This window comes from Cydia fagiglandana, chromosome Z (assembly GCF_963556715.1).
Source record: "Cydia fagiglandana chromosome Z, ilCydFagi1.1, whole genome shotgun sequence".
Taxonomy (NCBI): domain Eukaryota; kingdom Metazoa; phylum Arthropoda; class Insecta; order Lepidoptera; family Tortricidae; genus Cydia; species Cydia fagiglandana.
Window position 1 is genome coordinate 9,252,483 of NC_085959.1, and position 24,329 is coordinate 9,276,811.

General features: G+C 39.0%; 2 protein-coding genes across 2 annotated transcripts in view; both read left to right on the plus strand.

The window, feature by feature from the left end:
- Positions 1-24,325, plus strand: part of LOC134678742 (transcriptional repressor scratch 2-like) — a 63,542-nt gene extending 39,217 nt beyond the window's left edge. The window contains exon 2 of the mRNA XM_063537428.1: positions 22,485-24,325. Within this exon, the coding sequence (XP_063393498.1) occupies positions 22,485-23,518 (1,034 nt within the window). The 3' untranslated portion in view covers positions 23,519-24,325. The remainder of the gene's footprint in view (positions 1-22,484) is intronic.
- Positions 1,138-12,573, plus strand: LOC134679066 (uncharacterized). The gene is made up of 3 exons (XM_063537906.1): positions 1,138-1,141; positions 5,147-5,227; positions 12,322-12,573. The coding sequence occupies exons 1-3, from the start codon at positions 1,138-1,140 to the stop codon at positions 12,570-12,572; spliced, it is 336 nt and encodes a 111-aa protein (XP_063393976.1). The 3' UTR covers position 12,573.
- Positions 24,326-24,329: the final 4 nt, after the last annotated feature.

Consider the following 24,329-nt stretch of genomic DNA (forward strand, 5'->3'; position numbering starts at 1 on the left):
TACCGTCCGGCGGACTGTTAATCAGTGGGCCCCTTTAAATAGAAATAAATGTCTAAAATTATACCATTGTTTTCTTGGTTCGTAATAATATCACCGAATAAATCTGTGGAATAAGTACATAATGCTGCTGAGGCACAGTTATTTCATGTATCTGATTTCAGACGTATTTATTTGTGCAGAACCCTACTCCGGCTACATTTAGTTTGCACGGATTGGGCAGTGACAATGCATACATACATACATATCCCATAGCCTCCTAAGGCCCAGCCATACAAATAAATATTCCAAAATTTGCCACTGCAATTTGAACCTATACTGTAAGAAATTGAGTTGATTTTGCTTTGTATAAAAAATGAACGACGCGAGACAAATGCAATTCTGTTCCAATTGGATATGATTTAAATTTCATCGAACTGAATAAGTACTATAGGTAGGACCTTGGGCCTTACGAGGATAGGAGTATATCACGAATATAGTAGAAAACTTAGCGTTGTTGGTCTCTAGACTTTACAACTATTTGAGCTAGAGTTAGACCAAGATACGACTGCATGATTTTGATAGCACACGTAGTGCAAGTGTTAATTATACGTCATAATCTCATAGAAGTTTGACGTTTAAAATAACACTTGCACAGCGTGTGCAATCAAAAAAATCAAGTGTGTGTGTTGATTGTACCTAGAACAGTTAATTATTAAGGCAAGAGGACCAGGTCCTATCTTGTTCCTAAAATCTAAAACAACATACCCTTAAATAGAGTCGGACCAAAAAAAAATCTGCAGCGGATTTGATAGCCCACACAGTTGAAGTGTTATTTATACGTCATAATTTCATAGAAGTTAGACGTTTAAAATAACACAGGCACTGCGTGGGCTATCAAATCCGCTGCAAACTTTTCTTGGTCTAAAGTCACCAAAGAGTAAAGTAACCAGCTAAATTAGGTTTTGGACGTTACCTAAAGACGTTTTGGACTCATTTTGACGTGACGAATGACAACCTAAAATCCTGTTTTAAATGTTATTATATTAAATTTTATGTATAATATTATTCAGAATAAAGATACATAATAGTTGGTAAGTATATTCTTAATCCCTAGTTCCTCGAGTCGCTCCCATTGATGTTTGGACGAAGGCTAGTACCATGGGTTAGTAAAATTGAAATCTAGTAATTCGAATAATAATTGCTATTTACTATTAAGGACCACTTGCACCATTCCACTAACCCAGGGTTAACTAGTTAAACCTGGAGTTGCCATGGTTACCAGTACAATTTGACACTGGGTTGACGGTTAAACCGCTTAACCCCGGGTTAGTGGGATGGAGCAAGTGGGCCTAAGACATTAACGCGTAATTCTACGTGACTACGACTTTACACCTCAAATAAAGGGCTAATTCATACAAATGCAGCAAGCCAGCCTGCCACATGACGCACGGGTTAACAAATTATACACTTAAACCTTCCTCAAGAATCACTCTAATGAAAGGTGAAAACGCCATGAAAATCCGTTCAGTAGTTTTTGAGTTTATCGCGAACATACATACACACAGACAGACGCGGCGGGGGACTTTGTTTTATGGCTCCTCTACACGATGGGCCAACGCCGGCCACTCCAAGGGACGTATTTATGCGTTAGAGGGAGCAGGTGCTATTGCTATATCAATCTACCGCATGGCTGCGTCCCTTGGAGTGGCTGGCGTTGCCCCATCGTGTAGAGGAGCCACAAGATGTTAGTGGTGACGTGTAGCAGGCTAGCAGGGCCCACGAAGATCGTGGCACAATTAGGCCCGTAGTTGCTTCACATTGGACTCTGCATATCCTCCTCCTCCTCCTCCTAAATTAAGAGGAAAGAGAAACGGCCGCTTTTCCCTACAAATGTAGTCCTCAATTTTATCAGGATATTAACATTACAGAAAAATTACACATTAATGTATATTAACCATAGCTTCCCTTCGTTTGTTGTTTTTCGATATTTTTATGTTTTAAGAGTTAGTTGCTTTAAAAAATTGTATGGAGTTTGTTTTTCGCTCCTAAATCGAATAACAATCACACCTAGCTGTGATTTAGATGTGTCGCAGTAAGATAGATATAGCCGTTATATAGTTATAAACTTATAACCCTAGGGATATAATTATATGACGTAACATAGTTATACGAAAGCGATTCATTACTATCTTACTAGGTATGTAACTATAATACGGCTTTAGTTTAGTGATATAGTTATATTACTGGATTAAGTTTAGTGAAATAACTAATTGTATGTAGGAGTGCAGCGGTGCGGCGGAGGTATAGTTATATCCCTAGGGATATAGTTATATGCCGTATAGTACGTAACTACGTATTATAATCATATTCCTAGTAAGATAGTAATTGTAGGTATTAGGAGTGCGGCAGTGTGGCGGAGGTTTAGTTATATCCCTAGGGATATAGTTATATGCCGTATTATAATCATATTCCTAGTAAGATAACTATTATATATATTTTCATGCTGCTATTTTTAAGGGTTTATGAGGCATTGCGATCGATTCACGAAAGCTGGCGCGAGATTTGACAGAATTTCAATGAAAATAGCTGTCACTCAGTAGAAATCTCGCGCCAACTTTCGTGTATCGACCTGTACTTTTACGTGATATTGCTAAAAAGTATTATACGGCATATAACTATATCCCTAGGGATATAACTATACCTCCGCCGCACCGCTGCACTCCTACCTACAATCATTTCACTAAACTTAATCCAATAATATATAGTAACAGCACCAGTCATGGGACATTTAAGAGGAAATTTGGGGTATTTATGATATTTCCCTTATACATGTAAATGGTCTACCGCTTAGCGTGTTAAAAGATGAAAGTCCTATCCGTCTTTCATGTTTTAGGCATGTTGTATCAAAGATACTGCAATTAGTTTCCACATATTAAACAAATTAAAACTATGCTTTTTTTCTCCAGTCATGGACACCAAAGTTCCAGTAATGGGCCCCCGGTAATGGACGTGGATCCAGTAATGGGCCCCCTATAATGGACATTGCTCTATGAGTATAAAATATTGAAATGGGGAATAAATTACGGCAAAATGAAACAATTTTTGGTATAAGCTTTTATCGCTGAATGTATTTTTCTTTCCACAGCTAATTATTATTGTATTAGATCCATCGAGACAATTCTAATATACCCTAACACAATTAGTTAGGGTTTAATGCGATAAAGTTCCCATGGCCACCTCCTGTCTCCATCATCAGATCAGGTCCATGTTATCATAATATTGCATTATCATCCGATTTGCATACTTAATTACGTACTTACACAAAATTTCAACTGAATCGGAAATCGAAAAGTGGCTCAAATTCAGCTACCAAGATTGGACCCACACTAACTAACAGGGCAAGTTAAATAAAAGTTTGGAAAAATGATATAATTTATCCGAAGTCCGAGAATACCTCCTGCCTGATTGACATATTTCTTAACTACATTTTATTTCTGTATTGTTTAAACATGAAATTATGGCATAGCAAGCATCATTCTGTCATTTGTCCCATCATAGGAGGTACGCAGTTTTACAGCTCCTATAATGGGATTGGCCCAAATACCACTATTTTCTTACATCTGTGGAGTCACAACATAGTGTGTTGTTAGCGGAAGCAGTTATAAAGTTGACCCAAAAATTTTTTATTAAGCTATGAGCTTCATCACATTTGTTCCTTGAGTAATTCTAAGCATTTCAAGCCTGGGAGGCAATAAGAAATGTGTGTCTACTCGGATTTGTAATGGATTCAAACTTTCAACCCCTTTTTAACCCTGTTAGAGGATGAATTTTACAAAACGCTGAAATTACTTTTCCTGTCTTTTAATAATATCCCCAAATACAAAGATTCAAGTTCCGCGTTCGAAATTTTTTTTGATATCCATACAAACTTTCAACTCCTTTTTCACCACCTTAGGGGATGAATTTTCAAAAACGCTGAAATTAGTTTTCTTGTATTTTAATAATATATCGTTTTACGAAGTTTCAAATTCCTAGCTTAAAATAAAACTTGAACCCCATACAAACTTTCATCCCCTTTTTAACCCCCCTAGGGGTTGAATTTCTCAAAATCGCTTCTTATCTCTTGTACACTTTATAAATGTAATCTAGTGTGCAAATTTCAACTTTCTATCTTTTGTAGTTTCGGCTCCGCGTAGCAAAAATCTCCAACCAAATTTTTCACTTTTTTACGTTTTTCTTGTAAAATTACTATGAAATTGAAAAAAACAAATATCAGCAATGAATTCTACGTCTTTGGTTTATACGAAAATGATACCAAACTTACCCTAGTACCCACCAGGATCAGAGTAGATTTTTTTTAAAGATGACGGGTGGCGGCCGTCTTTGTACACCACCCTCCCCCCCACTTCAGGCTAGAAATGCTTATAATTACTCAAATATCAGATGTGATGAAGCTCATAGCTTAATAAAAATTTTTTGGGTCATGTATGGCAGCGTTACATAACTGACTCCAGTATGTATACCTTATCTCATGGTAAATGCAATTAACAAAACACATTCTAGTTTTCATCAAGTATTAATTAATTAAAATTTAATGTATTAACTCACCTCTCTTAGCGAAGTTGTTAAGAATTCGTAGTGGTATTTTTTTTCAGTGACACGACAACTTTTAGGTTGACGCCAATTTCTTAAAAAACAACCAAATTTAATAAAACTTCAAACTTAAACAGCTCTAGGACTCTTATTTATGATAATATAAGGCCAGTGTTTATATACTACTTTTAGATACTTATTTTAGAGGAATTATGTTTTTTTGTCCCATTACTGGTTCCACGTCCATTATAGGGTCCACTACTACTATATCACTAAACTAAAGCCGTATTATAGTTATATACCTAGTAAGATAGTAATGAATCGCTTTCATATAACTATGTTACGTCATATAATTATATCCCTAGGGTTATAACTATATAACGGCTTTATCTATCTTACTGCGACAGATATATACAACAACATACTGTGTGAAAATATTTTCAATGTCAATAGCCAGGGAGAAATATGGGGACAACGTTTTTAAAGAGAAACGGTCGTCTACTATAATAATACAGTAGATTAATTTATGTGGGTACCTACTTACTATCAATTATTATTTTGTTTATTTAAACAGGCGATTTGCAAGCAACTTATGATGAAATTAAGAAAGCTGGAAAAAATAGCGTAGATGGCATAGTAAAGTGCCTGCAGGATTGTAAGTTCACAGTACCTAATAAATATAGAAGTAGATCAATAGATCGTCGGGTGACAAGCAAAAGTCACTAAGTACTATCAAAAAATTAAAGTAACAATGCACTTTATTACACTTGTAACACGGTTTATTGTCCAATAATTTCAATGGTGTTAGTTAGTGACTTTTGCTTGTCACCCGACGAGATACTCTTTTTTCTTCTTACAGTCCTTACTGATACGGAGGGTACAGATTTGTATTTAGAAACATAATTTTAGTATGCATTAATTCAAGGTATGTACTCATAACGTAGGTATTACCCTAGCACATAGATGCATACAGACCCGCTGTGGCTGTCACATCTGGTATGACACACTTTAAAGCAAACAAAATCTTGTTGTGTCAAATTCTTCTACCTACGTATAGTGTCAGGTATTTAAATAAACCCAGGAGGGCTATGATGGTTATGTCACCGTATCATTAATCATTTAATGCATGATATGACGACTATCTGATAAATGATATAATTCGGTAAAAAGTCGCGAGGATAACGTATAAGTGGCTAATGATAGCGTGATATGTTTTGAGGTTTATAAAAATCAATTTTAAACTCGATGACTTAAGGTGTATATTAAAGAAAAGATGGTTAAATCACATTCTACCACTTATCCACATATGTCATTGAGAGTTAAAACTTATCCATGATTTGAGCTTTTGAAAAATCAATTCTAAACAAGTTTACTTAACGCGTATTTTAATTAATAGTTCGCTACGATAACGTATATGTGACTAATGATAGCGTGACATGTTGTGAGGTTTTAAAAATCATATTTATACTCGATGACTTAAGGTGTATTTTAAAGAAAAGATGGTTAAACCACATTCTACCACTTATCTAGATATGTCATTGACAGTTAAATTTATTCATAGTTTGAGCTTTTGAAAAATCAATTCTAAACAAGTTTACTTAAAGCGTATTTTAATGAATAGTTGGCTAAATGACATGCCGCACACACCACTTATGCACATGTGACATTGATAGTTAAAAGTTATTGGATGGTTTAAGATTTTGAAATATAGATTCTAATTGAGTTTATATAAGGTTTTTTTTAATGTGAATCTCTTATTCCATCGCCTCAAATTTTACCGTCATTATCATATGGCAAAATCTACTTTATTTCTAGTACTTAGAATTCATAGTCTTTGAAATAAGCTAATACATTATCGGACTAAAGTAGACTCGGCTACAATACTTAATTCACGATTGCTGATGTTTGCTTGTAATGTCATCACCTTATTAACCTAAAATACGGTAATCTGTCAATATCAAATAAATAATTCTGCCGTGCTTATTAAGAGCAGTAACTCATTTTGAAATCTCTAACAATTGTAGAACATATTGTACAAGTACAAAGTATCCAATTGAATGACACTTCAAAATGAGTTAGAGTCGGACCAAGAAAAGTGTGCAGCGGATTTGATAGCCCACCGCAGTGCAAGTATTATTTATACGTAATAATTTCATAGAAGTTTGACGTTTAAAATAACACTTGCACTGCATGGGCTATCAAATCCGCTGCAGACTTTTCTTGGTCTGACTCTACTGCTCTTAAGCACGGCCGAATTGTACAATCACCCATACTGTTAACTGCACATCGGTGGACTTTATGCCTTTTGAAATAAGATCCACCGATGTACCTACAGTTAGGAATGTTGCAGTTTAGAAAAAGAAATCGTTTATTTCAAAATAAAACATAACCTATTCGCTGGGTGCGATATGACAGCGGACTTTGAAGTGTCACATGGCTGGCTGTCATTACTAAGAGAACAAATCATTTCAATGAAATATTGTAATTTACATTTATTCTATTCGAACATGTGAATCTTCATTTCCCCTCTAAAATGGCATAAATGGCACAATCAATAAATTTCAGGTAGTACACACACACGGACTTTCTCATGGCTGACTTTACGAGAAGTAAAGAAATAAAAATCGAATAACGCATTTCATATAGGTAACTAAATATCTGGAAGACCCGTATGCTCGGAAAACATATAAAAACCTAGCTAGATCAATTTTTCGCCCCCGAAAACCCCCATATAGCAAATTTCATCGAAATCGTTAGAGCCGTTTCCGAGAGCCCCGAAATATATATACATATAAATAAATAAATGTCCAAAAATTGCTCGTTTAAAGGTATTAGATAGATATGACTGTAGTGTCGTTTATAATGCAGACTTTTCGTGTTTTTCCAAAAGGATAATAATAAGTTTTGGCTTAACATGTGCAAGATGTACCTAAAAGAAATCAAATATGAAGATCATAAGAGCCACACCATTGAAGCTCGTGTACCTAATTCGTCAAGCTTCAGTGACAAACGTTCTTGAATGTAAGCTGTTTTTTTCTGTTTTTGCAATCTTTACGTAGTACATATAATATTATGATCCATTAATGTAATAGAAAGTAAAGAAATAATTTATTTTTTACAGATTGATTCTAGTCGTTATGTTACGAGTGGAAAATGTGATTGTGTGTGCGTTAGGAGTAAACATATCGCGGCTCTGATGTACTACATCAACTACTAAGAAAACTTCCCAAAAACCAGTGAAGAGCAGCAATTGGGCAGACCTAGTGCCAGACAGTTCGCCAAAGAAAATAACTCAAAAGGGAAATACCTACTTTGAAGAAATGTATGCACCTGCAAAGAAAATTAGGTGTAATCCTTTGCCGTTACATGTTGGAATTGAAGAGAGAGTCAGCATTAAAGTTAATAATGGAAGCTGGTGCTTTATTTATTATTACTACTTTAAATACACAGATACGTAGGTAAACCTGGCTAGTAATAAAAAATAAGTTCAAAAACTAAAACCCGACTACTGCAAATCGCGAGCGCTGGTGGCCTAGCGGTAAGAGCGTGCGACTTGCAATCCGGAGGTCGCGGGTTCAAACCCCGGCTCGTACCAATGAGTTTTTCGGAACTTATGTACGAAATATCATTTGATATTTACCAGTCGCTTTTCGGTGAAGGAAAACATCGTGAGGAAACCTGCATACATCTGCGAAGAAATTCAAAAGGTGTATGTGAAGTCCCCAATCCGCATTGGGCTAGCGTGGGGACTATAGCCCAAGCCCTCTCGCGCTCGAGAGGAGGCCTGTGCTCAGCAGCTCAACACGCGGATAGAATCCAGAGCGCTTGTAGATTCATAGTTCGAATCACCTAACCGAAAATTTAATGTTTTATCTGGCGCATGCAAGCAAAGCCGGGTGCAAACGCTAACAATATTTATATATTTGAAATGTGCTAATTGAGCTCTTTCCAATGATGTATAACACATCATCATTACTAAATTTTAGTTTTTTGGTTCGTGACTTTATGACCTCTAGAGGGCGCAATGTTCATTTTTTTGTGACGCCATATAGCCTATAACCAGCGGACGATTAAGACGATTCGAATGACACGTCGTTTATTAAATTATAATAAGTACTTTAGAAGTTATGAGGGAACAGATGAACATACATACATACATACATACATACATACATACATACATACCCACATACATACCGGTCAAAATCATAACCCTCCTTTTGCGTTGCCGTAGTCGGGTAAAAACTAAATGACAAATACAATATTACCCCCCAGTCCCCACTCTGATTATACCCCGGACGTAATGTGCCAAAAATACTGGCGGCATTACCTCGCTAAATGGCCAGTGATATTTGTTGGACAAGGAAAGAACCAGAGCGAGGGTCACAGCCCCTTTCCCGTAAGCGTCACCTTATACTAGTCCTATATGTTGCGGCAGGAGCAAATATCGTCAGTCATCGCCTCCCGCTTAAAATACTTTGTCTGAGATGATAGTTTCTTAGATGCTATCGTGAATTAAAAAATTGTCAGCCGGTTGTATCGCTGTGGAAAGACCGGCAGTTGATCACATGAACATGTAAATTTTTTTTTCAATCATCGCCTCCTGGTACTTTGCCAGATGATAGTTTAGATGCTATTATTTAAATAAAAAAACCCGTCAGCCGGTTGTTTAGCGGTGGAAAGACCGTCAGTTACTTGCATAAACGTGTAAAAAATACGGGCCTACCATTTCATGCCTTAAAAGGGTGGAATTTTGTATGGGGACTTAACAACAACTGCACAACAAACATTGTCAATAGGAACTGTCCCGCCCGCGCGCTGTAGGACCGGCGCTGGTGCAGAATTTAGTCAAAATTTGGTACGGAGATAGTTTGAGTCCCGGGGAAGGACAAAGGGTAGTTTTCATTCAAGAAATCACCCTTTAAGGGGGTGAAAATGGGGTTAAAATTTGTATGGCGAATCAACAAAACGCAGATTGAATAAAATAATAGCTACTTACCTAAATTAATAATTCCACGCTAACGAAGTCGCGGGCAAAAGCTAGTATTATAAAGGCGAAAGTGTGTGTGTGTCTGTCTGTCTATTACCTCTTCATGCTTAGCCGCTGAATCGATTTAGTTGAAATTTGGTATAGAGATAGTTTGAGTCCCGGGGAAGGACATATATTAGGATAGTTTTTATGTCGGAAATTATCAAAGGAAGGAAGGAAAAAATCAAAGGGGGGTGGAATTGAAAGAGTTAATGAATTACCTAATAATTGAAGTAAGCAATGCGCGAATTAAATAATTGCTATTAGCATTATCCAGGCGCTATACCTACTTTAGCTGCTGTCACTAATTCCACGCCGACGAAGTCGCGGGCAAAAGCTAGTAGTAGTATATATAGTATATATATATATATTAGTATTATAAATGCGAAAGTGTGTCTGTCTGTCTGCCTGCCTGTTACCTCTTCACGCTTAAACCGCTGAACCGATTTAGTTGAAATTTGGTATAGGGGTAGTTTGACTCCCGGGGAAGGACATAGGATACTTTTTATCTCAGAACTCACCCCTTAAGGGGCCGAAAAGGGGGATGGAAGTTTGTATGGGCAATCAATAACCGCTGAACCGATTTAAATGAAATTTGGTATGGTGATAGTTTGAGTTGTGAGGAAGGATATATAATAGTTTTTATTCCCGAAATCATCCCTTAAGGGTGTAAACAAGGGGTGGAAATTTGTATAGGGCTTCAATAAATTTCTTGAAATGGGACTTAACTTTTATCATTTAAAAGTTCGTAAGAGATAAAGAATGTTTATGTATTTGTGACCAATTTTATTAGCCATACTTACCTTTAAGGGTGAAAAAGAGATGACATGGGGGTGGAAGTTTGTATGGAGAATAAATAAAAAGCAACTTTTAACTTCTTCAACTTCAAATTCTCCAACTTTTTCAAGTTTTTCAACTTCGACATCTCCAACTTCTTCAACTTCAACTTCTCTAACTTCTTCAACTTCAACTATTCCTACTTCTTCTCCATGGTCTTCCAGTCCAGTTCCTCTCAGGTCTCCATGGTCCAGGCCGCGTAGCCAAGATGCCGATCGCTTACGCTCCGTAGCGATCGAAACGCAACTGTCACTGTCGCACTACTATGGAAGAGTGATAGAGAGACATAATGCTTTTCGTTGTCGAAGCGATAGCGATTGTAACCTTGGCTAGGCCGGCAGTTCTTCTTTGGTAACTACCGTTAGCCAGTAGATGCAGTGATGTTAGAACCTAAAACAAAGAGTTGTAAGTTGGTATGTCGTTATTAAATAAGGTGACAATAATGATTTGAGGAATAGTGCAACATAATACGAGTATCTTTACTTTAAAATGTGCCGGCAATCCATCGCCATGTTGAGGCTTGAGGTCAGCGTCGAGTTTGGCACACAAATAGAGTGCCAATTCTTTGCGCACTCTATATAAGTGCTGAAACTCCTCGTTGGGCATATCAAATGGGTTGCATGTAGCCCTTAATGACCCGTCGTTGGAGTTCTCTGTGCTATTTTTCTTCGATAGCAGCAGCTGCCAAGAAGAAATGATATTATTATCTTGCCATCCCTACAAATAATGTACGTATTGATAATGTTATATGTAAATTCAAATTTAATTCAAAGTTCAAATTGTATATATTATATTTAAGAAAAAAAAACAGATACTTACCTACTGATATTTTAACTTCAAGAAATTGCATTTTTCACTACTTAAGTATATATATACCACAAGAGCACTTATGACTTATGAGTGAAGTGCAAAAAATTTGTACATAGTTAAGCACCTGTAATTAGTCCAAAGTTAATTGATTCCATTGTGTTACCACAGTTAAGCCATTTCTATTTAAGTTAGATGCATGAAAGTGTGTTAGCGAATGCTATAGACTTATAATGTGTACGATTTAAGTCCAATAAAATACAAACAATACAATTTACATAGTTAATTTTCGTAACACAAATGAATCAATTAAGTTAAGACTAATCACAGCTTCTTAACTGCGCTTATCGTGACCCAGTGAGCACTACGATAAATTAATCAAAGGCTAGCCGTCAAAAATCGACTATATGTCTAATTATCCAACAATCGTAGCCATTTACCGTGTATTGTTGTCTAAGTGGACAAAACGGTATGAATGTTATAAAACTGTATAAAGCTAGACAAGTGGCATTTATATCATTTAACTTATCCACTTATCCACTAAGTTTAAGGTGGAAATGTAGACAAATGACATATTATCCAACGACCATGTTATGCAGTTAATCATTTAACGACTATCGCTGTCAAAAGTGGAAAAGACGACAAATCAATAAAAATTGGATAAAATGTCAGTTTTATCATCATTTATACAGCCATATCATTTATCCAGTCGACCATCATAGCCTTGCAGGTCGAGTGATAGTAAGAAAAAAAGCGAGCAAATTGGCTCGCCGATGATGCTTGCAGCATCAATACTTAAAGTTGCTCTGCAATTCCCTGTAGAATGTTAACGCCCCTGCCGGCCTAGCCAAGGTTACAATCGCTATCGTTTCTACAGCGAAAAGCATTGTCTCTCTATCACTCTTCCATATTAATGCGACAGTGACAGTTGCTTTTCGATCGCTACGGAGCGTAAGCGATTGGCATCTTGGTTACTCGGCCTGTAACTACGTTTTTTCTAACCCTGTAGTGTATTAACGACCTGTCGAGTACTTATTACTTTATATCAGATATTAAAGAACGGGCGTTATTTTTAGGTCAAATTATCGACAAAGCGAAAGAGAGCGAGGAGAAAGTACGATCATATTTCGCAGACGTCGCCAACAAGAGTGAAATAACCGCTGAAAAGTTCAAAGAGGCTATGGGTAAAGTAGCCGATGAAAAGAAGAAGAATGTTGCAGACATTTCCAACAGCTTAGCGGAGTATATGAGGACGTTGGTGAGCGCTGTACAAGCGGGCATGGAAGCGGGGGCGAGCGCGTTCAAAGAAAAAATGGACAAAAAATAGTGACGATCCTTTTCTGAAAATATTATAATTCTAATAAATATTTGATAAACAATTCTAGCTACCTGGGTCTTACAATATTTTATAATCCTAATATATATCTGATAAGATAAGCATCATAAGCATCTACTGACTTCTCGTTCGCTTCTGACATTTTGATATTTTTCGATTGACGCATATAATTGTGATTGCATTATTATGCATCATACTTAGTGTTTATCAATTTATAATTTTAAACTTTACTGCACTTAAAATAAGTAGATACTTGGTGTTCGACTCGCAAAGTGGAGAACCGGAGAACCTCTCAGGGCGTAACTAAAGTGAAAATCAGTGAGTGTTGTAAAGCAAACAGAAATATAAAAGAAAGATTATCTTCTGACTTTATCCTTTCCTACTCGTCTATTTATAGATGCTTATAGATAAAGCAACAAGCTATACAACCAACCTGCCAACCTGTATAATTAGTAATTCATAATTTAACAAGGCTTGTCTGTCGATTTGCCAAGTTAGGGTTCCCCCAGATATGTCGACGCAAAATTGACAAAATCCGATAGAAAAAAGCTTTATATCTGCGCAATAAGAGCGAAAAAGTCTTCATTCGTCACGGCTCTTTTTCGACAGCTTTTGCGCTCTTATTCCGCGGACATAAAGCGTTTTCCTATCGGTTTTTGCCGAATGCGCGTCGGTATATCTGGGGAGGCCCTTAAGCACCGGAGCTCGAAGCAACGATCATCCGAAACAGCGCGTTCATTAAAATTTCAAAGTGGCAATTAATTTCATTGTACAATTACGCCGGCACGGCATCTAGTGCTACGTGATACTCCACCTTATGCCGTGCAGTGAGAGTTCAAAATCTTACAATTTATTGTTGTAGGTTGGTACAGTCGACGTCAAAGATAGGTTTACACTTTTCGCCTTATTACAAAGGAGTAAGGTGCAAAAGTGTAAACATATCTTTGACGTCGACTGTACATTACATTGATCTCTTCTGGAAGTAATTTCCATGTAAGGAAATGTTAATGACAATAACGTTTGTTTAATTCGATAAAAAAGGTAAATCAGTTGTTTACAATGAAACATAAATAAAATAGCTATTTATTTATAAAATTTCTTAACGTGGTAATTGAATGAACTTACGGTAAACAATTAAAAAGTTTTTTCAATGTTTATTACTTTCTACATATTTCTATAAACACGTTCAATAACACGGCATTGGGTAATGCAAAACGTAATTCGCATATTTTTGTAATTTTTTTGAAATATTTCGATTTTTAAAACGTAATCTCTTTTTTCATTAGCCTAATGTATATTCATCACTTTAGATTAATTTGTTATGGTGTAACAAGAAAACATTTTTCACGGGCGGCGTAATAACTAAAATCTGTGGCTTCACAGGTTGCGCGCTTTTGCTATGGGGTACTTCTACTCACCGTTAGCGCGCTATACTTATTTTTGCAATTAAAATGTTTCACGGGTAGGTACATTAGCATGTTTTTTAGAAACATTAGAATATCACAGGAAGTAGAATTGATATGACATCTTCTTCTCCCTTGTATATGGTTGTTGTTGCGTCGTTACACGGTGGCGCAGCATTATACGAATAATAATAGTAAAACGTTAGTTCGTCCCCAAATACGAGTACTAAGCCGATTGTTATTTAATTTTAGATAACTGTCATAAAAATCATCAACATGTTCAGAGATACACGTTTTGTACAGCATGTAGCCTCCCGGTCTTTGTTCGGCGTCCGCCCAGCCTTAATTAATCGAATGCTGCACCCACCGAGGCGCACCATTCGATTTATCCACGCCGCGAACCAACAAGTTGTTTAATCGATTTTCTGGCTATTGCCGAATCGGCGGGTGCTGATTCTGTTTTACAATTTTTTTTTTCGATTTGACTCTTGAGTCATCGCGCGATGCTGCATCAATCCACCTGGGCGCGTAGCCAACGTGCCAATCGTTAAACGATCCGTAGTCATCTCTCTATATCACTCTTCCATATTAGTGTGACAAAGACAGTTGAGTTTCGTTCGCAACGGAGCGTAAACGATTAGCACGTTGCATAGTTGCAATTGTGTTGTCTCTTAAGACGTCACGCTCTCACTTTTTGGCGCGTGTGAGATGCCTGTTATAAGAAGAAAACTACAGTATGTAACTGAACGAAAAGCAATCGCTCAAACCCGTTAATGTTTAGGTCATACTAAGCATCTTTTACTATGGGATGGGACCAACCCCGAAATCGCGAAAAAACATTGACTCTCCCATTGGAAATTTCAACATCACACCAGCAAAATGTATGAAACATCCAATTTTTTTTCCGCGTTTTCGGGGTTGTTCCCATAGTAAAAGTTGCTCAGTATGACCTAAACATTAACTGATAATTAACGGGTTTGAGTAATTGCTTTTCGTCCAGTTACATACTGTATATCAAACTGTTATAACAGAATCTGTCTCGTGATTTTGGAACGTTTCGATGATTGAAACGGTCTGGTAATAGAGCTATCTGATACATTGCAGACTCGAATACGTTCCTGTTTGACGGACGGCGTCCGATGGGCATATCTCGATGGCATTCGCAAACAGTCGTAAACGTTTTCAATTTTACGTCGAGTCGACCGGCCCGGTGCGGTTACGATATTTTCTATATGGATCGCATGGCCAGAAGCATTCAAACTTTAAAAATCTGGTCTTGATTTGACTTTCCTCGTTTGCATATACAAGCTCATAATATGTAAGTAGGTATTTATAACATATAACATATATTGGGACCAACTAGATGCAATATCGCGTACCCGAAATTGCAGTGCACCGTTAGATATACGTTGGTAGTTATTTGTTGCATTCTTGGCGACATTTCTCAAGCCGTTTGTTAACAATCTGATGTATGTCAAGGCGAAGTCGGGGCCACTTCCTGAGCCACGAAGCTACAATAGCGCTTCCTTACAATAGAACTGAGAGACCGAGATATATGTGGGAATAAAGGCGCTTGTGAGGTGAAATTCTTTATAATACAGGTACAAAGTAGCTTTATGTTTTAGGGGTGTAATTTTAAGCTGCATACAATTCCAGAACATTACAGGTTAATTAAACTGATATTACTAAATACCAGTTTAATTAACAGATAAGTAAGTAGGCCAGTTGATTGACAAAACAACTTTATACTTTACCGTGTTTTGTTGTAGGTATTCAAATATGAATGGGTACATATATTTTGACTTAAAGGTAATTGCTTGGTGCCTAGCCAAGGTGACAATCGTTTGCGCTACGATAACGAAACGCTTTGTCTCTCTATTACTTTTTCATATTAAAGAGACAGTGACGCAACTGAGTTTGGTTTGCTATGGAGTGTAAACGATTTACATATTGGCTATGCATCCAGATGGGACTAGTTAAATTAGTTTTATTTTTGTGCAAAATAATGTATGAATATCGAAATGATTCTTTCGTATAAAAAAGCCAAACCACATTTTCCTGTTTCTGACCACTCGCGCTTCCACGAGTGTAAATAATCAGATTGAATATCCGCGAATGTGTTGGTGAAAAAACATTCGAAACATAATCGCGTCGGGCGCCGTCATGACTTTTAATCATTTTACGTTAATTCAAATGTTCAATCAACATACTAATACAGAAAAAAATATCCCCAGGGTGTTATAGTCTGTGCGGAAAGAGAAGAATCGTAGAATGTATTAGATCCCATACATTTCACAACTCTTCTCTTTCCGCACAGACTCTATACCAAGCCCGGGACGACCGAACTACACCAGATGCGTAATGCAATACACTTTCGTTGTAATCTAAAGAAAAATATGGCAGATGTCACATTACTTGCTTTGGATACCTGTAGCGTATTTTGGGAATGTGGCATTATGCGAAAATAATAGTAGTATAAGTAGTAATTAATTACAAGTAAATGAGCAAAACTCACTATACAGGGTGTCCCAGAATTCGACGTCAAGCCGTAAACGGATGATAGACCAAGTCATAACAGTTATCATAAAAATACAAAAAAAAAACAACTCATGTTTTTTTAAAATTATGGTCACTTTAAAAATTCACCAAAAAATCCACACCAATGGTTCTTTAACTCTTGTTACTACAAATTACATAATTTATTCTAATTTTTTTATTATTGTGTAATCTTGAATAATTACAGGGTGTGGATTTTTTAGTGAATTTTTAAAGTGACCATAATTTTTAAAGAACATGAGTTGGTTTTTTTTTTGTATTTTTATGATAACTGTTATGACTTGGTCTATCATCCGTTTACGGCTTGACGTCGAATTCTGGGACACCCTGTATACGTAATTACGTAATTAGGTTACACATGTGTGACATGTGTTAATGCTTCGGATAAACATACTCCAACAATCAAAATATTCTACTAGTTATCTTTGCAATCAAGTCTCAGAGGAGCTCTGAACAAATAAGGGAAACGTATTATTATTGCGGAATAGGGCTCCATATACTTATATGCGCCGTTATAGAGTAAGATTATTAGTAGGAGGATACTAGGGGCCTTTCTCATTGGGCGTTTTAGGGCCCGATTCGGATTATGAAATAGACATCTAATTAAATATCTTTTAGACATCACAAAGATACGATAACGATATGTTTAAGATCTAACCTGTCAAATTTGACATTTGCGCGATTCTGGAGATACTCTTGAACGATTTCCACAGGATATGACATCTAATAAATATCTTACTCTATCTAACGTAAAAGTGACATTGGTTGCCCGAATTGCGCTGCAAAAGAGAACTAGTTGATATCTAAACTATAACGTATCTAGTACGTGTCGTCTCTTGTGAATATCTTGAAGTTCGAATACGGCACGGCTCGATCCTGAAAATGTATTAGATCTCTACTATACCTCAACAAGTTACGATATGGATAATTTAAAGATATTTGTAAGAAAGATATATGTGTAAGATATATGTCAAATTTGACGTTTCCGCGATTCTGGAGGCCCTCTTGAACGATTTCGACAAGTTATGACTTAGATATCCAAGTCACATCTAGTCGATATCTAATGTAAATCTAGTTGATCTCTATATCGTTTCTAGATCTTGTGATTATGTCGTTTCCCGAATACGCGTGGTGGCAGTTAGGCACAGGGCTTAACGTCTTGGGTAATAAGCTGTTGGTGTCCGATGCAATCGGATACAGGGCCCTTGAATATGGTGTGTCGCAGTCAGCGCTGTGCTGTCTGTATAGCGACAGTCCAGTCGCCAGTTTAAACGACAAGGCGCAGGGTCGTGTAGCACACACGGGCACACGGCTCGACTATGACATTGCGCGACCGGCGGCGGCGGCGGCAATTGTATATTTACTTAACAGAGACATTATTTTATTTTTAAAAAGAAACAAAACTGTATTCAAAGTATTTCTTTTTTTTTATGTTTGCTTGTCTAAAAATATAGGTATTGTTGAGTACTAAATATTCGATTTTATGGATATTTTGTAGAACGGACGAGTATAAGACCTAATGTTTCTTGGCGAAATGTTATCATTGACATCAACTGTATCGACTAGTAGAATAAGCGTGTGTTTATTTTTTAGAATTTTTAGTCGGTTCAATTCCTAGACAAGCGTACTTAAAAAATCTTCGAATGCAGTTTTGTTTCTTATTAAAGATAAAAGAAAAATCTGATGATTCTGTCCCGGACCCATACATTTTTTCCACACTGTATACAATTGCTATTGCTGGTTTAGAGGTATAAGATTGAGAAGAGTTAGGAAATCGAATGTCTGTCACAAACTAGTTAGAATTATCTAACTGTAACCAAGGTATGCCTACGCGGGCCCTGGAATAGGTACAGTCAGAAATCCCGTCCTGACTTATCTTATAATGACGACCGGATTGGCCTAGTGGGTATTAGTGACCCTGCCTATGAAGCCGATGGTCACGGGTTCGAATCCTGGTAAGGGCATTTATTTGTATTATGATACAGATATTTGTTACTGAGTCATGGATGTTTTCTATGTATTTAAGTTTTTATGTATTATATAGGTATATCGTTGTTTGAGTACCCACAACACAAGCCTTCTTGAGTTTACCGTGGGGCTTAGTCAATTTGTGTAAAAATGACCTATAATAAAATAAAAAAAATCTTATGGCGTAAAGAGTCCTGGCGCATTATGATGGTAATAACAAACCATATGGTGGATGGTGGTATGAATTTGATCTGGATTTATTAACTATGGATATGATCTGTTGAAGAAAACCGCCTCCTACACATCGCCTGCCGCGAAAACCGAAATTCGAAAATAGCGGGGATCTTTCTCTTTTACTCCAATGAAGGCATAATTATAAAGATGCCCGAAACTTTGATTTTCACGGTTATAGATAGCCCAGGTGTAGCTTAATGATCGGTAGGTCTGGGTGTGTCCTTAAGATCGGCCACAGGTCGCTCCACAGGTTGCCGTCACTTGTAGCCAATCCTGTAACCTGTAGCGCGGACGCGGGCTATGTTCAATTGTGCACGGTCAACTCAAAGAACTTGACTGACATCTCTGAACCGATTCGGGGCTGATGACAGGCCTGCCGTGTCATCAATGTTTTTTACGTGTGGCGTATGAGCGTATGACACGGAAGGAGTGTCATCTTATTCTATGGCGCATGGCATGGCAGCCGTGTCATGAAATTACCCTAATAGCATTTTCTTGTAGGGATTTGGTTGGGCCTTTGTTTCCGTATTAGTTGGGCAACCGTTATATTTGGCCGTACGATTTGCTGGAGGGCCCTCAACAAAGGCCCTCCCGAAGATTCCCAACAGAGGGCCATTAGACTAATTTTTTCGTTGGGCCTATTTAAATAAATCATACAATTATTCAACGGTGGTGGTTTTAGTTGGGCCGTGGTTGGGCCTATACACATTTGTTTGATGGTTGGTTAATTGTTACATTTGGCCGTACGATTTGCTGGAGGGCCCTCGACAAAGGCCCTCCCGAAGATTCCCAACAGAGGGCCATTAGAGTAATTTTTTTGTTGGGCCTATTTAAATTTATCATACAATTATTCAACGGTGGTGGTTTTGGTTGGGCCGTGGTTGGGCCTATACACATTTGTTTGATGGTTGGTTAATTGTTACATTTGGCCGTATGGCTTGCTGTAGGGCCAACTGCAAAAAAATAAAAAAGGGCAATTTTTTCGTTGTGCTACTGTTTGCAAATTCAACAATTACCCAACGGCAAGTCAGGTAGGTCGGTAGGTAGTCGTGCACCAGGTTGAAGGCCCAACACAGCTTGTCCCACAAAGGGCCAACATTGTAACTTTAACGTTGGGCCTTGTGTAGGATTCTTACAATACTACCGTAGTTAAATAGTTGTGTAATTTATAGTGGGCCTACAGTCTAATTATGTAATGGGCTTTTGTTTAAGAGTCCTACAGTTACCCTACGTTAGGTAAGTGGTTGTGTAATACGACGTTGGGCCTTTGCTGATAAATATTACAATTACACTACGCACACTACACATATTACAATTACACTAGGCATTGGTTGTATACCCACATGAAGGCCCTAGGCAGCAGTTGTTGTTAATCTTCTTTGTATCGTTCCAATTTTAGTATATGTACTGCCGAAGCAAGTACACTTACTATACACTCTAATTTGTATATATACTAACCGCACTTCGAAACTTCGTAAGCGAGATTTATGTTTATTGAGATTTAAATTGAGAAAATGTTGGTAAAATACAATTTTTTTAATTAATGTATAAATTTTATAGTTATAGCTATTAGATTTATAAGTTACTTTAAAAAAATATTATGATTATATCCGGAATAATCGAGAAAATAACTATAACTTCGATGTTTGGAGACAGTAACGCCATCTAGTGACGCCACAAGCAAACTCAACTGGTAGCTATTTTGATGACGTCACGCAGCCCCTGGCCTCTGTTATTTAAATGCTTTTAAATGCTCGTGTGATATTTATTTATTTATGGTGTTATACTCTGTCAAGCCATTTCCGTCATTAGAAAAGAGCAACAAATTTAAAAAATGTAGGTGTGAAGGGTTATCGTCCCATAGAAAATTTGAATTTCGCGACTGTTTCTAGTGACGAACTTGCTTGACCGGCTATAGTTATAAATGCGATATTTGTCCTCACTGGGCCATCGAATGATATCGTTGATTAGCCAACGTTACCAAAATACACAAAGGCCCATTGTTGGGCTTCAGTGCCACTGCCAATGTTGGTAAATGCGATATATGTCATCATTGGGCCAAAGAATATTATCGTTGTTTAGCCACCGGTACCAAAATACACACGGGCCCATTGTTGGGCATCAGTACCACAGCCAATGTTGGTAAATGCGATATTTGTGCTCATTGGGCCAACGAATGTTATCGTTGTTTAGCCACCGGTACCAAAATACACAAAGGCCCATTGTTGGGCGTCAGTCCCACAGCCAATGTTGGTAAATGCGATATTTGTCATCATTGGGCCATCGGATGATATCGTTGATTAGCCAACGTTACCAAAATACACAAAGGCCCATTGTTGGGCATCAATGCTACAGCCAATGTTGGTAAATGCGATATTTGTCGTCATTGGGCCATCGGATGATATTGCTGATTAGCCAACGTTACCAAAATAAACAAAGGCCCGTTGTTGGGCAACAGTGCCACAGCCAATGTTGGTAAATGCGATATTTGTCATCATTGGGCCATCGGATGATATCGTTGATTAGCCAACGTTACCAAAATACACAAAGGCCCATTGTTGGGCATCCGTGCCACAGCCAATGTTGGTAAATGCGGTATTTGTTACCATTGGGCCAACGAATGTTATCGTTGTTTAGCGAACGGTAGCAAAATACACAAAGGCCCATTGTTGGGCATCACTGCCACTGCCAATGTTGGTAAATGCGATATATGTTATCATTGGGCCAATGAATATTATCGTTGTTTAGCCAACGGTACCAAAATACACAAAGGCCCATTGTTGGGCATCTGTGCCACAGCGAATGTTGGTAAATGCGATGGTGGGCCAATACAAATTTTAATGTTGGCTACGGAACGAACCTCATCCCAACGTTTTCCACTTTTCCCTACCGTTGGCACCGTGGGCCCCAACGAAAATGCTACTAGGGTATTGTTCCGCGCCATAGCCAAAAGTTTTCTAAAATGGAACATGCAACGAATCGGTTAAACTTGAGGCGAAGATGACAATCGTACATCGACATACGCCAACCGAATAGAAAAAAATCACTTTCGTAACTTACAATTAAGCTGCCCATCACTAGCCAAGATCGTTTAATTCACAAACGCCAAATGAAGATGCGAGGACAATTTCATTATCATTACAATATTTAAGTTTCGATAGCCATTTACGAGCGTAGCGAGAGAATCTTGAGCGTTGCGAGGGTTTCAAAGCACGAGGGTTAAACAAAATTTGCCCCCGAGTGTAACACATAATTTTTCACCACACCAACCCGAAGCAAATATTAAATGTTAAATATCAAACAAAATGAAACCAAATCAAATTCATACGTATGTTATTAAATATTTATCATCCAAAACCATCACTTAAAAGTAAATTCTACCAGCAAACATAAGACATTTTGCATTCGATTACTTTGCCTCACATGTGAATTACTGAACTTTGCTATCCGTTTTTGAAGTGCAAAGTAAGCCTTTCCGAGCTGGTGTGGTGAAAAATATAATTATTATTGTTGGTGGCCTACGTACGAGAATTACGTGTTGGACACCGGTCGTCAAGACGCTATTGGTTAGGCTCTGTGATTTTTACTTAATTTACTTTTACTGTATGTAGGTAGGGAGTTATAAGTATTTAATAAAAATAAAGCATTCGACGAATCTTAAATATTCAGTATGATCACTGCCCTTAAATGTTACAGAATACTTCAAGGAAGTATAAATTTAAATATAATCGTTTGTCGACAGGCTACACCGAGGAGCAGCCTTCCTCGCAGTTCACCGCGCGGCTGCCGAGCGAGGTGAGCGCCACGGCCGACGCCTCCCCGCCGCTCTCCTACGCCCTTCTGCAACTGTCCGCCTCCCCCGAGCCCTTCCTCCACGTGCAGCTTCAGTCTTCTTCTCCTCCCCCGCCACCGGCGAGCGGCAAGTCCATCTCCATGTGCTACACGAGCACGGGCGCTCTACTCTCTCTCCCGCCCAAAAAGAAGGACATCTACCGCCCCTACTGCCTCGAGAACCGCGCCGCACATCTCCATCGCGCGGAAGAAGACCTCAACGCGGCCCACGCCATCCTCGACCTCAGCCAACACGCGGTATTCCTCACCACCCCACCCCGGGTCGACCCCGCGCCCCCCGAGCCACCGCCGCCGCCGCCACCGCCTCCTGAGCCCGTTGCTGCGGAACAGAGCCCCGAAAGACCACGAGAAACCGTCGCGTACACCTACGACGCCTTTTTTGTCAGCGACGGTCGATCAAAACGACGAAACTATGTAAATTCGCCCGTCGAAGCGCCGCAACCGCAACCGGAACCGAAATCTAAGTACACCTGCAGCGAGTGCGGAAAACGATACGCGACTTCCTCGAACTTGTCGCGACACAAGCAGACACACCGCAGTCTTGACTCGGTATCGGCGAAGCGATGCGGTGAGTGCGGCAAGGCGTACGTTTCTATGCCGGCGCTGGCGATGCACGTGCTAACGCACCAGCTGTCGCACGTGTGTGGCGTGTGCGGGAAGCTGTTCTCGCGGCCGTGGCTGCTGCAGGGCCACCTCCGCTCGCACACGGGCGAGAAGCCGTACGGCTGCGCGCACTGCGGCAAGGCGTTCGCGGACCGCTCCAACCTCCGCGCGCACATGCAGACGCACTCCTCCGACAAGAACTTCGAGTGCTCGCGCTGCCACAAGACATTCGCACTGAAGAGCTACCTCAACAAGCACCAGGAGTCGGCGTGCGTGCGCGACGACGATTCCCCGCAGCCCGAGCCCGCCGAGTCGGGCTAGCGCACTAGCACACGCAACTAGGGACCGTAACCGCCGTATGGTTTACAACTAAACGTAAAGTATTAATATGAATTTAGATAATAGCGTAATATAAATTTACAAATTTTAAACTAGGAGCGAGCGTTCGGCGACCCGCTCGTGATCTGTGGCCTCCGGAACTCGGCACTCGTGTATTAAATAAGAATTTTGGTTGTGCTGCAACGTAAACACGAGCAATATAAAAGCAATATTTTGTGGATCGTCCCGACAGCGGAAGATAGTTTAGTCGTATTTTGATTTATTTAGTACGAGTGAATGAGTGTGTAGGTGAGGAGTGTGGGGCCGCGTCGAGGAGGCGCGGGGAGGCGGCGCCGGCGCCGCGACACTCGAGCAACGTTTCGCAAACAACGAATAACGTACGACCCCGTAGGCCGCCCCGCGGCAGTAGGCCGTAGCGTCAGACGTCCCGATACGTTAAACATTTACCTATATGTATGTACTCGTCGATAAATATACCCTTATATACATAGTATTGAAATATGGATGAAACTAATATCTTTTGTAGGTGATTTTTACAACCGCTACGTAGGTTAGATATAGGGTGTAAGTTAGCCGAGGAGTCGACAGAGCAAGGGAAACGTCTCCGTCTCGTGTTCCGGGGACTGTGAGAGCCGAGTTCATAGGATCAGACGTGAACCGACACTGAGGTGTACTCGCCTCTGACAGTTTGTCCGGTTGTCCCTCGGTATGAAACTTGCCAAAACTTTCCGTCCGAAGGCGCTCACGTGCCGCGCCCGGCCGCGGCAGTGCCAGCGGCGACGCGTCGCGCCGC